Source organism: Buteo buteo, chromosome 12, assembly GCF_964188355.1.
Source record: "Buteo buteo chromosome 12, bButBut1.hap1.1, whole genome shotgun sequence".
Taxonomy (NCBI): Eukaryota; Metazoa; Chordata; class Aves; order Accipitriformes; family Accipitridae; genus Buteo; species Buteo buteo.
In genome coordinates, this window is record NC_134182.1 from 38098182 (window position 1) to 38110575 (window position 12394).

Sequence of the window (12394 nt, forward strand, 5' to 3'; positions counted from 1 at the left end):
ACTGACGAGGAGGGAAATGAGTATCAGAGCAAACAGGATGCAATAAACAATGCAGTTTTGTTCCTGATGCAATTCTTGCTACTGAAACAAATACAGAAAATAAAGTTTCAGCCAGCTCCACAGATTCCAGACTAACTGAAGCTGGCTGCTGGCTTCTTTTTTTCATGTTCCTGTAAGCGATGACTTGCTGCAGCATTTCTGCTGATAACACCACGTCCTCAAAAAAGCAGCAGGGCTGACACATCAGTGCCCTGTTTGCCTGTTGCCACCTTACTCAAGTGACAGTAGCAGAAAGAGCTGTGACAGCGCGTCGGTAGCGGGGAGGGAGACCTGCCCGAGGGCTGGTGGCTGTTGTGCTCGTGTAGCAGCGCTGGGGGCTGTGTGCAGGTTAAAGCTGGGCTGCAGTTCTGCCCATTCTTGGTGTGGTTTTATAAAGGGTTTGATTTGGCAAAGCAGGGGGAGACCCTGCTATTAGGAGGGGTGTGAAGGAGGACTGCCTACACCGCAAGCTGTCCCTTACAGCTCTAGCAGCTCTCCATGCTCTAGAAGTCAATATGCGCTGATTGACGAGCTGAATGATTTCACTTTCTCTGCTGAAGTATGACTTACACCATCTTTTGCAACAACAAATTTCAGACTTTAGCTAGATCCTGCACAAAGGGAATCCAAACCTTTATTTCAACAGCCGTGCCAACCAAATAAAAAACAAATGTGGTAACAGAGGAAGAAATTATCTCTTTGGTAATCCCCTAGAGGGCACAGATGTGGTGAGGCTGTGGCCTGGACTTGGTGCCGAACCTGAAATGGCCAGAGAGCAAAGCGGTGTGGTAGGGTGGTCAGACTTTTCATCAAGGCTGGCTCTATTCCCAAATATGAGTTACAGGGATCAAATGTGCATCTGCCTCCAGCAGAGAGGAGTGCCTTCGAGCCAGGTACGGGTGGTTTCAGAGCTCAGTCATGCCCCGAGCACCAAAGAGAAATGCAGCAGAGGCTGTTCCTCCCCTCCTGCATCACCAGTACCCTCCTTCCAAGCTTCCCTGTGCCTCATGAAAGCACAGCCTCCCCTGCAGCCTTGGCCTATTGCAAAGTGTGATTTGGGCTGCCACCCGCATGCTGCAAGCACAGCAGCTCGTCCCGCTGCGCCGTCTGGATTTTTCAGTTCTTTTCTAGGAAGTGACAAGCTAGGTCTCTTTGGGTATTTACATTCCTTCTTTACTTTTTCATCTCCTTCGTAGCCTTTTATAGACAAACCTTGTGGGAAGTGCTAAAGGATCAGAAGAATAGGACTCAGTAAATCTGGAATTGAGTCGGCTAGCAATCCTGTAGCACAAGGACTCAGCTTTCTGCCCCCACCTCAAGCATTTCTTTGGAGTGGTTGATTGTTTTTCTTGCCTGTATTCCCCTTCAAAAAACCTATCAAGCTAATTCAGTGAACCCACAGCAGTGTCTTGGGAAAGATTTCAGGACATTAGAGGCAGCCTTTAACAAGACTTTCAACCATAAGATAAAAGGAAAGGGGTAGAGACACTACAGTGCTGTTCTTCATTCCTCTGGGTTTAAAGAGCCACCAGTAGCAAAGCTGGTTGTGTGGAAACCATCCCTACCACAAGTATTTTCACAAAAAGAAACAAACCCAAAGCACGGATTAATTCCTGGAGATGCTGCTGACACTGCTGCCTTTATCAGAGGAAGAAAGGTGGCATTCACTGGGGCTGGGCCATTGCTTTCTGTATGCAGTATAGTAACACGGCATCAGTCTGTTTATTGTCATCTGCTTTATCTCCCACTGTAGCCACTGATCCTCAGAAGTCAGATTTCATGCTGTACCCGAAGCATGGATAGCTTGGCCCACTACTCTCTGCCCGACAAGAGGATGGATGAAATAAAATAGCAACCAAGCATTTACCCGGCCCAGGACATTCAGCTCTTTCCTGGCTCACCTCGGACACAGCCGGTTTTGCAGGCTGACCGCCACATGTGATCACAGACACATCCAACGAGCTGCAAAGGTCAGTCTCGTGTATGCAGCCCTGTCTGGGAATGATGTGGGATCTGCTGGGTGCCTTCAGGACATCAGCTGGCCGTCAGCTTGCAGAGTGCAGGGTCAGGGCACTCCTAGCCTCAGGCGCGCCAAGATCCCTTCCAAAACACGGCCACCGGCCCTAGAGCCACGGCTGAAGGCTCCTGGAGCTTCTGCACTGCTTGGGAGGTGATGGGGGCCACTGTACCCCAGCACCCCCCAAACAAGCATTCTTGGAGGTAACTTGCTGCATTTATCCCTAACCTCAGCTGCTGAGACAGCCTGGCTGGTGTTTTGGTTACAGGCAGGTCTAAGTTACACAACCTTGCCCACAACTTCTTTTGAAAGAAAAGAGACTTTGAGACGTCTTAATTACAAAATAACATTTAAAAGTTGTCAGGGTTTATTATCTCATCACACACAGTAATGATTCGCTTAACATGTTGTAACCAAAAGGTTAACAGTAGGCTGAGCTGTTGCCTTCCCCTCTGTACTGTACAGTGCCACAAGTATGGCCTTTGCAGTGGAATACAAAACTTGCAGTATGTGGAAGGACATTACAATTAAAAAGTGGATTTTTACCCAAGTGACCTGGAAAGCATTTCCAAGCATCCTGCCGTTTCCAGTTGCTCTGCTGTGACATCGTTCCTCTGCTTCTACCTATCCTTTTGAGTGGCAGAACTAAGATTTCCAGGCTGTGTTCCCGTGTCCACGGGGGACACCATGGACTGGCTCTTCATGACAGAGGAGGAACAGCACGACATGACATCTGCTTGCGTTGATGGGCTGCCAGCGTGGTCCCTTTCTGCAGCACTTCAGTGTTGCTACTTGAGTGCACTAAAACCAAACAAAACCCCACGATGACGCACAAGTTTTTATGGCGAGGAAGCTGAAGCTGAAAACACACGCAGTGACTGACAAGCCCAGAGTCTTGGTTTGTGGCTGCACGTTGCAGTGCCGTTGTGACCACATCTGACAAGTGTTCCGGCTTAAAGAACTGCTGAGGCTGCAGGAGGCACCTATAGATTGGGCCTGGTTTGGGGAACTTTGTACAGTGATTTTCTTCCTGCTGATGAAGAGGATGCGGACCCCCACGGAGAACTCTACAGCGTAAGTACCTCAGGTGGTTCTGCTTTTCCAAAGCCTGGAACAAACAAACAATTCAGTTTGCTGCTTCAGACCTCTCTTAATTTGTCCACTGCCAAATTATTTGTTGGGGCTGGGCTTCTGAGGTTTCTTTTTTGGTGGTTTTGTTTCGTTTTGTTTTTTTTTTAACTCAGGGCTTATTGCTATTCCATTGTCAATAGTGCGTAGCAGAAAGAGCTGAGATTTAACAGAACTAAAACTCTTTGGAACCTCAACAACAGGCTGTGTGTTGTGGCTGATGTGCTTTCACAATCCCTTTCTTTCCAGTTTTTCCAGTATGGCCTGAATTCTGTGGACGGACTCTTTCCTGGCCTGCCGAACACTGTCCTGGCCACCAGTCTCGATGGAATCCAGTTCCAACAGCAGCTTGGTCAACATCTCCTCCAGAAGCCGGTAGGATTTATCTGTCTTTTTTCCTACAAATTCATCCACCTCTTGCCCCAGCTGTTCAGCCTCCCCCATAACGTGGAGGATTCTCTGAATCTCTGGCTGGATGGCTGCAGAATTTGTTGAAGGCTGGTCACCAGGTTTAAAGCCAGCCTCCCGGTTCCCAGCCAAAAGCTTCCGAGATGCAGTGTCATACATTTGGGGCTGTGCGCTGTACTGCACCTTGGCATTTGAGGGGGATGGCTTGGCATTGAGTGGAGTGGCTGGCTTGTGGTCATTCATTGTCCCAGAGTGCTGGTGATTGACATCAGAATAGTAGTTGTGTTGGTTTGCACTTTGCTCAGGTTTGTTGTAAGCAGTGTCCTACAGTCAGAAGGAGAAAAAATTTCTAAGTAAGTGCATTTCTCTTAAAGCCAGGGTTTTAATCTCTCATCTTGCACTCAAAAGGCAGGCAGGCAGGGCTGAGGGAATTGGGCGACAGGTGACACCATGACTGCTTGGAGTTGTGCATGCCTGGGAGGACAGGGCAGACCGGGTTAGGCGTGACGTTACCAGGGTTCTGGGCAGCATTTTCTAGACTGTCACACACTGTGATGTCGTAACACATCATGTCCCTGCAGCCTGGTTTCTGCGAGAAGTCCCAAAGAGGAACACGAAACCCACGCTCCAGTCCCTGGCTGTTAAAGAGCAGATCCCCAGCAAGAGGCACATGTCTAGAAGAAACAACGTGAGCCACTGGATGCTCACTACCTGTGAATAGTGAGATGCTAACTAGATTTCAGCACAGTCCCATTTGGATATACCAGAGAAGATACTTCTCTGCAGGTAGCACATGTCTGAGCTGTTCCCAGGTAACAGCAGCCCCCATCCCCAAATCCCCCCATCAGGGCTGCTGCTGCACGTGCTAGTGCTGATGCCTGGGGACCAAACCTCTGGAGAGTCATCTGACTCCTGATCAAACGCAGGAAAAGCTGAGTTGAACAGGCCCCACCAAATGCATAATTTCCTTTATTTTTTGCTTAAAACATTCCTCAGTAGAGGATCACTGTGCCCAAAGCAAGGACTTGTAGAGGAATACTAGAGTCTGCTATACCAGAGTCTGCAAACTGACATGCAGGTTAGTCCCACACTCTGTGCTGGAGGATTTCTGACAGCGTTCACTGCTTGAGAGAGAAGAGTTGGACAAGCGAGACGAGGTCTGACCCATTTCAAGACCTGCCCTGGGACAGCTGCTATCTCCAGTACCTTTCTGGAATTACAGCCGTGGACTTTGGTCTTCTGTATGCAAATAGGAGATTTTGCTGGCAGTACTCTGGATACCTGCTGCTTTGTTTCTACCTAAACTAGCTATGCTTGGAGAAAGGGGCATTCCCAGGAGACAGAGGCAGGTTTTGAGGAAAGCCATATAATCTAGGAGGTCTGACGGCAGCACACACTGTAGAAGCATCAACTGTACCTTTGAGTCCCACACGGGAGGGTGGGAAGAAGCTCCGCTGCCAGTCCAGGGTGGATGCGATTCGGAGACGAAGGGGTTCCCGTGCACCGAAGCAGCCGGCCACGCGTAACGTGGCTGCACCCCGTAGACAGTGGGGGGAGCCCACGTGTCCTCTGGGGGTCTGGGCTGTGGCGGAGGCCCCTGCGCCGTGACCCCTGGATTGCTGTCTCCATACGGATACTGCGGGATGGGCATTCCTGGGGTCTGCAAGAAGAGGGGGGAACAGGTGTGACCCCTGGAGTCACTCTGAGCACCGCTCCCTCCAGACAGCCCTGGGAACAGCCACAGCATCAGGCTTGCTGCCCAATTCCTGCTTTCCTAGCCCACAGGCTTGGAGTCTCTAGAGAACAGGGTGACCACCAGTTTTTCTAAGAATAAAACCAGGCAGGGCAAGCTGCTCAAGGCACAAGAGCCATTAGGACCCATGGATCCATCGGAGGAGGCACTGTGGGCTTTCCCTCCGCTGCGGCCCCATAAAACAACTTCTTGTGCCCCAGGAACTGCAAGCCCGGCAGCTGCACCGACACCGGGGCTGGAAATTACTCTGGCCGGTGCCCGGCCTCTTACCTGCGGTGGGGAGTAGCCAGGAACCTGCTGCCTCCTGAGCGAGGATCCTTCGGTGGGACAGTCTGGTGGGGCATAGCTCCAGGGGGGAGCCGGCGACGAGGGCCGGTACATACCGGTGGACTCCGCAGGGTAGGGGGTCCGAGAAGGCGCGGAGCAGTAGTACCCCCGTGTCTGCGGCAGGCCGGTGTAGTGCGGGGCAGCGCCGGGAGCCGGAGGATATGGGGGGCTGTAGGCTCCATTTGCATAGGGAGAATCCATGGCCTGGGGAGAAGGGAAGAGAAAAGGTGATGGGCCACAGACATGGGGCAGAGGGGCTCCGGTCTGGCCTACCAGCAGCCCGGAGAAAGAGGACTGGCCTTTCCTGCAGCATGTAACTACGGGGTTCCTTTGTCCCCAAGCTGATTTGCCCCAGTTTTATGTTTTCCTGCTCTAACATGGCTTTCTGTTGGCCACTGTCAATAAATGCCTGTCTGCCTCACGCTTTGGTCCCACTGCCCTTGCAGCACGCTCAGCGAGACAGGCAGTGTCAGGGGCACTATAGGGGGATAGACTTGTCTGGAGGGTGGGAAGAGAGGGGATACGCTAAGATTAACCATGCTTCCCTCGGCTAAGCTTTGCTCAGAAACAAGCGTACAATTTCTCACAGCAAGCAATTCTCAGGAGGTTCAGCCACGTCAATGTAGTCACTGACTGGTGGATGAAAAACACTTCAGGAAAGTTAATTTCCTCTTTCAGTCATGCAAACAGAAATGATGCAAGCGGACGAGATCTACCAGTTCTGGGGCCCGAGGAGCAGGGTGTTCAGATCACCGAGCCGCAGGTCATGCTGCGGCCGCGAGAGCTGTCAGGTTTGAGAACTTGTCATATGAAAGGTCTGTACATCCAGAACATTTGTGAGAATTTACCTGAATACATTCAGGTAATCAATGTATATTGAACATGAGCTTCCATCTAACCACAGAGGAGACAATGAAGCGTCAGGATTTCAGGAGCGCACGGATGACTCCCTGTAGCTTTGGGCAAAGCAGTTTTTTGCCCGTGAGCTGTTTCACGGAGGAGAGATTATATCACCTGCGTGCTGGCGTTTATGAAAGAGCCGGATCAAACCTACATGTCCCATAGGATTAAAACAAACCACAGTTATGTCGGGACAGCAGACAACCTCTTTGGAAAGAGCAAAGCCCTTCTCTTCACACGGTATTTGCGCAACAGCCCCTAAAAAAAGCTATTCCTGCAATAAAAACAACAAATAATAGATCCGGGAAGAGCAAGTCATGGGACCGGGGCACAGCGGGACCGGCGATGCTTTTTTACCCCCCTCCACCGTGAGCTGCCGGCTCCTTTCTGCTGGTGGGATGTGTCGTACAAATGCCGCCACTCCTGCGGCTGGCACCTTTAGTCTGCTGTGCCTGGAAAGAGGGGGACGTGGTGGGGATCGGATCCTCAAGCCCCATGCTCACACCGGGAAAGAAGCAGTTCTGTCTGTCGGTGAAGGGCCGGTTAGCCGGGACCGGGATGCATCCTGGCCGGTGATGCCCAGCTCTCACCAGTCATCCCAGCAGCAAACCAGCCGAGGACGGCGGCATTTCCCCGGTGATCTCTTCATTAAAATACACGCCCTAGAAATGTCACCTTGAACTGGATACGAAGGTAAAACTTCACCACGTTCGTCGTTTGAGGTATTTTTTCTCCAGTTAAAACACCTGCCCGAACCCCCACGGGACGGGAGAGCGGATTTATCGTGCCGATGGAAATCAAGCGATGAGAGCGAAGAAAAATAAAGCGATTGGACTTAAGGCACGGGGCTGACGATGGGGACAGTCCGTCACGGCCGGCTGCATTTTGGGGGAACAGGCACCGGCCGCGCAGACCTGACCGGTACCACCGGGCTCCATCCCCGCACTGCTGCCCGGCCCGGGGGGGGTGCGGAACCCGCCCGGTCCCGTCCGTAGGGAGGGAAACTCCGCTTCCCGTTAACGGGGAGGGGCAGGGACATGGGCTGCAGCCCTCCTCCGCCGGACGGCCCCGGGCGGGCAACCGGCGGCCCCGGGCTGGCCAAGGCCCGCGCCCCGCGGGGCTCTAGCCCCGGCCCCTCTGCGGGCCGAGGGGACGGAGAGCCGGGGCGGGCTCCGGCCCCGGTGAGCTCGGTTCAACGGCCGGTATCGGGGCGGCCGCCTTCTCTCCACCCCCGCGCCCCCACCCCCGCCGCCCACCGCCGTTACCTGCGCCGCCGGCGGGCGGGGGGACCCGGGGGGCCACGGCGGGCCCGGCTCGGCGGCGCGGTCGCGGGGCTCCATGGCCGCCCCGCCCCGCCCCGTCCCGCCGCCAATGGCCGCCGCCGCCCGCCCAATCACCAATCGGCGGTCAGATCCCGCCCGGCGCCCACCAATCGGCCGCCGCCCCGCGCGCACGACCGGCGCGGCTTAAAAGGGGAGAGGCAGGGTGGGCCCCGCCCGCCGGCGGGGCGGTTCCGGGGCGGCGGCGGCACCGGCGCATGGCGGCGCTTCCGCTGGGGGCGGCGCGGCGGCACCATGAACTACATGCCCGGCACGGCCAGCCTCATCCAGGACATCGACAGTGAGTGCTCCGCGGCGCCGGGCCCCTCCGGGAGCGGGCCAGCTGGGGACCCCCTTTCCCGAGGGTACCGTCTCCCGTGGGACGGCCGGTCACCCCCGGGGAGGGGAGGTTGGACTCCCTGCTTTTCCCCAGGGACCTGCTTCCTCCCACGCCGTGGGCACCGGTCCCGCGTGGGGCTGCAGCAGAAAGCGTCCTCGCTCCCCTTGGCGCTGCTGGGGCAGTTACCCGCACGTTACTGGCTTCCCCACGCTGTATGGGGGGGGGCACGACACGACACGGGGCGTGCTGATGCCCACGCGTGGCCGTGGCTGACCCTTCCCCTCTCCCCTCTGCCGCAGAGAAGCACCTGGTCCTGCTACGGGACGGCCGGACGCTCATCGGGTACCTGCGCAGCATCGACCAGTTCGGTATGTCTGTGCTGGGGGGGGGGCTGCTGGGGGGGTGCCGAAGGTTTAGGCCGGGTTTTGGATGCGCTCCGGTGCCAGCCGTATGCAGGGGCTGGTGAGGAAGAGGAGGAGAGCCCCGCCGTGCCCGTTGGCATGAGCTGGGCGATGCTCCCTTGCCCACCGGGGCCATGCCGACCAGAGCAGCTCCCTTCCCGAACGGTGACTTAACGGTAAAGGGGAAGTTTGGATTCAGTGAGAGAGTTTCTTCGTTTCGTGGTCCCCGCTTCGTGCAGCAGCCGCGCTGCCTGCGGTAACGACCCCGCCGCGTGCCCGTGCAGGAGCGCGCGTTTCCTTGGCTAAAAACAACACGAGCATTACAAGAAATCAGTTTAGTAGTGTGCAGAGCGACGTGATTGCAGGTCACATTTTCAGAGTGTGTTTGTGTTGTGGATTAAACACCCGCCTGCGTGTACCCCCCCGGACTTGGTGCTTCATGGAGATTTTCCCAGAAGTGGGTGCTTCCCCCCCGCTTCTGATTGTGTCCAGCACTGATGCCTTGGCATCCCTTTTTGGGCAGAAACAGCCTGAGACACGTGCGGGTGATATTTGTCCTCACGAGCAAGTGTCTTGGTCCTTGCCCAGAACCTCCAGCACCAACAGCCATTGTTTTCTCTGCTGTTTTCGGCATGTTGTGCTTGGGTGGGCTCAGGCCCCGGTGGTCTGAGCTCACTGCCCTGCCTGCGCAGGCTGTGGGAGCTGGGGGGGCAGAGGCTGCCTTGTGGCACGGGAGCTGCCCCGCTGCTCCTGAGGTGCTGTGTCCGTCGCTGCAGCCGCCGCGTTTCAGCCAGAGAGAGGGGCCGGTGCCTTCGGTGATCTGGCTCAGAGGACCTGCTGAGAAGTGTGAAAATGCTGGTGCCATTGCTGCTCTGGGTTTTCTGCCTGGCTGGGATGAGACATTCTTCATAGCTAGAAAACGCAGCAAAATATGGATTATTTTCTCTCTCTCTCTTGACTGCTGCAGCAAACTTGGTGTTGCACCAGACTGTGGAGCGCATCCACGTGGGCAAGAAGTATGGGGACATCCCTCGAGGCATCTTTGTTGTGAGAGGCGAGAATGTTGTTCTGCTGGGGGAAATAGTAAGTAAGCGGCTCCTTCTGCCTGCTCTTTGCCTGCTGCCGGCCCGGGGCAGCGACTCCGCTGCGGTCTGGGACTGAGCTGGTGTGTTTGTGGTGATGCGACTCCAAGCAGTAGTGCCGAGGCGGACACCAGAGCTGGGTGTCCATCTGTCTGCTGTGAAATACAGTCACTGTCCTGTTGCAGGGGCTGAAATTTGAGGCCCCTCCCGGGGCCGGTTCAAGCTGAACCATCCTGAAAAATGTCCCTGTGTATCCGAGGGCAGGGGGCAGAGGTGTTGTCCCACAGCTGCAGCTCCTCTGGGATGATGTAAGGGGTAAAGAGCAACACATGGGCTGGCGAGCGGAGGGAGATGTGGGGAAGCCCTGGCCTGTGTGTGGCATTTGCTGGAGGGTGTCATTAGTGGCTGCCTTTGGGGCTGTCACCTCCCTGCTGGCTTGGCACCAGGGGACACTGTCTGGGATGGGCTTGGGAACAGTCGAGCGCCGTCTCGCTTGCTGTTTGCTTCAGCCCTTTGGGCTGAGCTCAGCCCGGCTGCTCTCTGGGAGCCCCCCTGCCATGGACAGCTGTCCCGGGTGTCCCCAGCTGTCCCGAGGGTCCCTGCCCGCATCCCCACCTGTAGGGCTGCCTCCAACACCTCTGTTCTGCATCGCCTCCGCCTTTTGATGGGACTCGTGGAAGACGTGTGGGCACAGGCTCACCGCTGGCCTGGAGGAGACTGTCCTGCACACACAAATCTGTGACCATGACCCAGGGAGACCTGAGCGTTTACAGGACCAAATCCCCGGGTTGCCTTTGAGCTAGTAAGCCCAGAGCTTGAGAGGCAGACCCTGCCATGGCTCGGCTGCTCGCCTTGGGAACCGTCCTGCTCCAACAACTTTGGCAAGAGCGATGGAGCACATTGTCTGTGCGCAGCGATGCCTGCTCCCCCCCAGCAGGAGCACGGAGCCTGGCCAGGTGCTTGTGGGAAGTGCTCGGGCATCACTGAAGCCCAAGCACACGAGAGGGGCGTCTGTCAGTGTCCCGGTGGAGACGCGAGTGCAGATCCATCCCAGACCTTTGCCATCCCCACTGGTTTTTGGCCCCTCCAGACCAGCCCTGCCCTGGCTGGTGAGATGCTCTCGGCAGAGGCGACATCGGCCCAGCCCCAAGCTGCGCCGTGGGCAGAGTGGTGCCCGGAGCATCCCATGAGCAGACCTGTGTGTCTCGGCAGCGGCGGCTCCTTTACGGTGCTAAACGGGCTGTTTCTCTTGCAGGACCTGGAAAAGGAGAGCGACACGCCACTGCAGCAGGTCTCTATTGAGGAGATCCTGGAGGAGCAGCGGGTGGAGCAGCAGGCCAAGCAGGAATCAGAGAAGCTGAAGGTGCAGGCGCTGAAGGAGCGTGGCCTCTCCGTCCCACGGGCAGACACCCTGGACGAGTACTAGATGTGCTGCCCCTCGGACCTTTCCTCTGTGGCAGAGTGAGGGGTGCTCCGTGGTCCACCCATGCATGGGCAGATCTCTTTGGAAAAGTGGTTTTTATTTTCAGATTGTGTTTTCTGTGGCGCAGATAACTAAAAAGATATCATGCCTTTGGTTTCTCCTTGCGGAGAAGGAGGAGAGAAGGCATTCGGCTGCCCTGTGAGGTGGCCAGGTGCGCTGGGGAGTGCGAGCATTTGCGTTCAGGAGGCAAATGGCTTGGTCCTTTGGGTTTGTTTGCTTTTTCCTCCTCACGTGACTCTGGGTGAGAGTTTTCCTTGACATGTAAATAAATCCTTGATCTCAACAATGATGGTTTTGCCTGTCTTCGGGACCTGATGCTTTCTCCTCTCTTGGGACAGCCACCCTCGTGCCAACTCTTGTCCCAGCTGGGTGCTGTGCAGGGGGGAAACGGGACCCTTGGTCCTGCCATGGGGTGGGCTTGCTCTGAGGAAGAGCTAAGGATATGGCGAGATCCCTCCCTCCGGGATGGGGAGCAGGACTTGGGTACCCCTGTACCCCAACAAGGGCTGCTGGCTCCCCCTGCCCAGCTCCCCCCAGCCAGGCTGTGGCTGCTCCCCTGCAGCTGAGCCCACTAATTAATTACCTACTGATGAAGAGCTGCTGCACCTGGGGTACTGGCTGCACCTGGGGCACGGGCAGCCCCTCTGCCTTGGCAGCATCTCCTCACCTCAGTGCTCTGGAGGAGCTGGCGCGGCTGGAGCAGGTAGGAGAGTCCTTCGTGTTGAGCTTGTCCTGATGCTGTTCGGGGCGTTTGGTGACGGCAGCGGGTGGGAGGCTTCTTATGCCGTGGCGGTGGTAGTTAGCGGCAGCGGTTGGTTTTGGGTTGGCTTTGGGCAGCTGCCAGGCCGTGGGAGCCTCCTGCGTGCAGGAAGGGAAGAGCAAACCTCGGTGGCGAGCGGAGCGGGCTTTCCCTGCAAAACCTCTTTCGGTTCATTTCCCTGCAAAGTGAAACACTCTTTGGGGAAGTGCCTGTGCTGGGGCAAGGGGGGTCCACACGAGTGGGTTTTCTCTTCCAAAGTGGCTCATTTCTTTGCGGGACAAGCCCTGCTCTGTTCACCGGTGCGTGCACCAACTATGAACAGGGCTGACTCCAGCCCTCCTGCAAAGCAAAGAGCCGACACAGACAGGGCTGCCCCCCCCCCTCGCCGGCTGGGCAGCCCAGAAATGCGTTTCCTTGCACCCTGCGGTGTGGGCTTC

At 56.1% G+C, this 12394-nt stretch overlaps 2 protein-coding genes across 4 annotated transcripts; one reads left to right on the forward strand and one right to left on the reverse strand.

Annotated features, from left to right (window-relative positions):
- Nucleotides 1-2388: 2388 nt before the first annotated feature.
- On the reverse strand, nt 2389-7954 carry BAG4 (BAG cochaperone 4). Of its 3 annotated transcripts, none has more exons than XM_075043464.1 (4): nt 7838-7954; nt 5616-5876; nt 5010-5252; nt 2389-3916 (listed from the first exon to the last, which is right to left on the reverse strand). In XM_075043464.1, exons 1-4 carry the CDS (start codon nt 7910-7912, stop codon nt 3413-3415), a joined length of 1083 nt encoding a protein of 360 aa, XP_074899565.1. In that variant the 5' UTR covers nt 7913-7954; the 3' UTR covers nt 2389-3412. The 3 variants fall into 3 exon arrangements, with proteins under 3 accessions (XP_074899565.1, XP_074899567.1, XP_074899566.1); XM_075043466.1 differs by lacking the exon at nt 7838-7954 and adding an exon at nt 6260-7810; XM_075043465.1 differs by lacking the exon at nt 7838-7954 and adding an exon at nt 6250-7810.
- A 94-nt stretch (nt 7955-8048) lies between these two features.
- LSM1 (LSM1 homolog, mRNA degradation associated) lies at nt 8049-11476 on the forward strand. Its single transcript, XM_075043472.1, has 4 exons — nt 8049-8192; nt 8531-8599; nt 9600-9715; nt 10970-11476. Exons 1-4 carry the CDS (start codon nt 8147-8149, stop codon nt 11138-11140), a joined length of 402 nt encoding a protein of 133 aa, XP_074899573.1. The 5' UTR covers nt 8049-8146; the 3' UTR covers nt 11141-11476.
- Nucleotides 11477-12394: the final 918 nt, after the last annotated feature.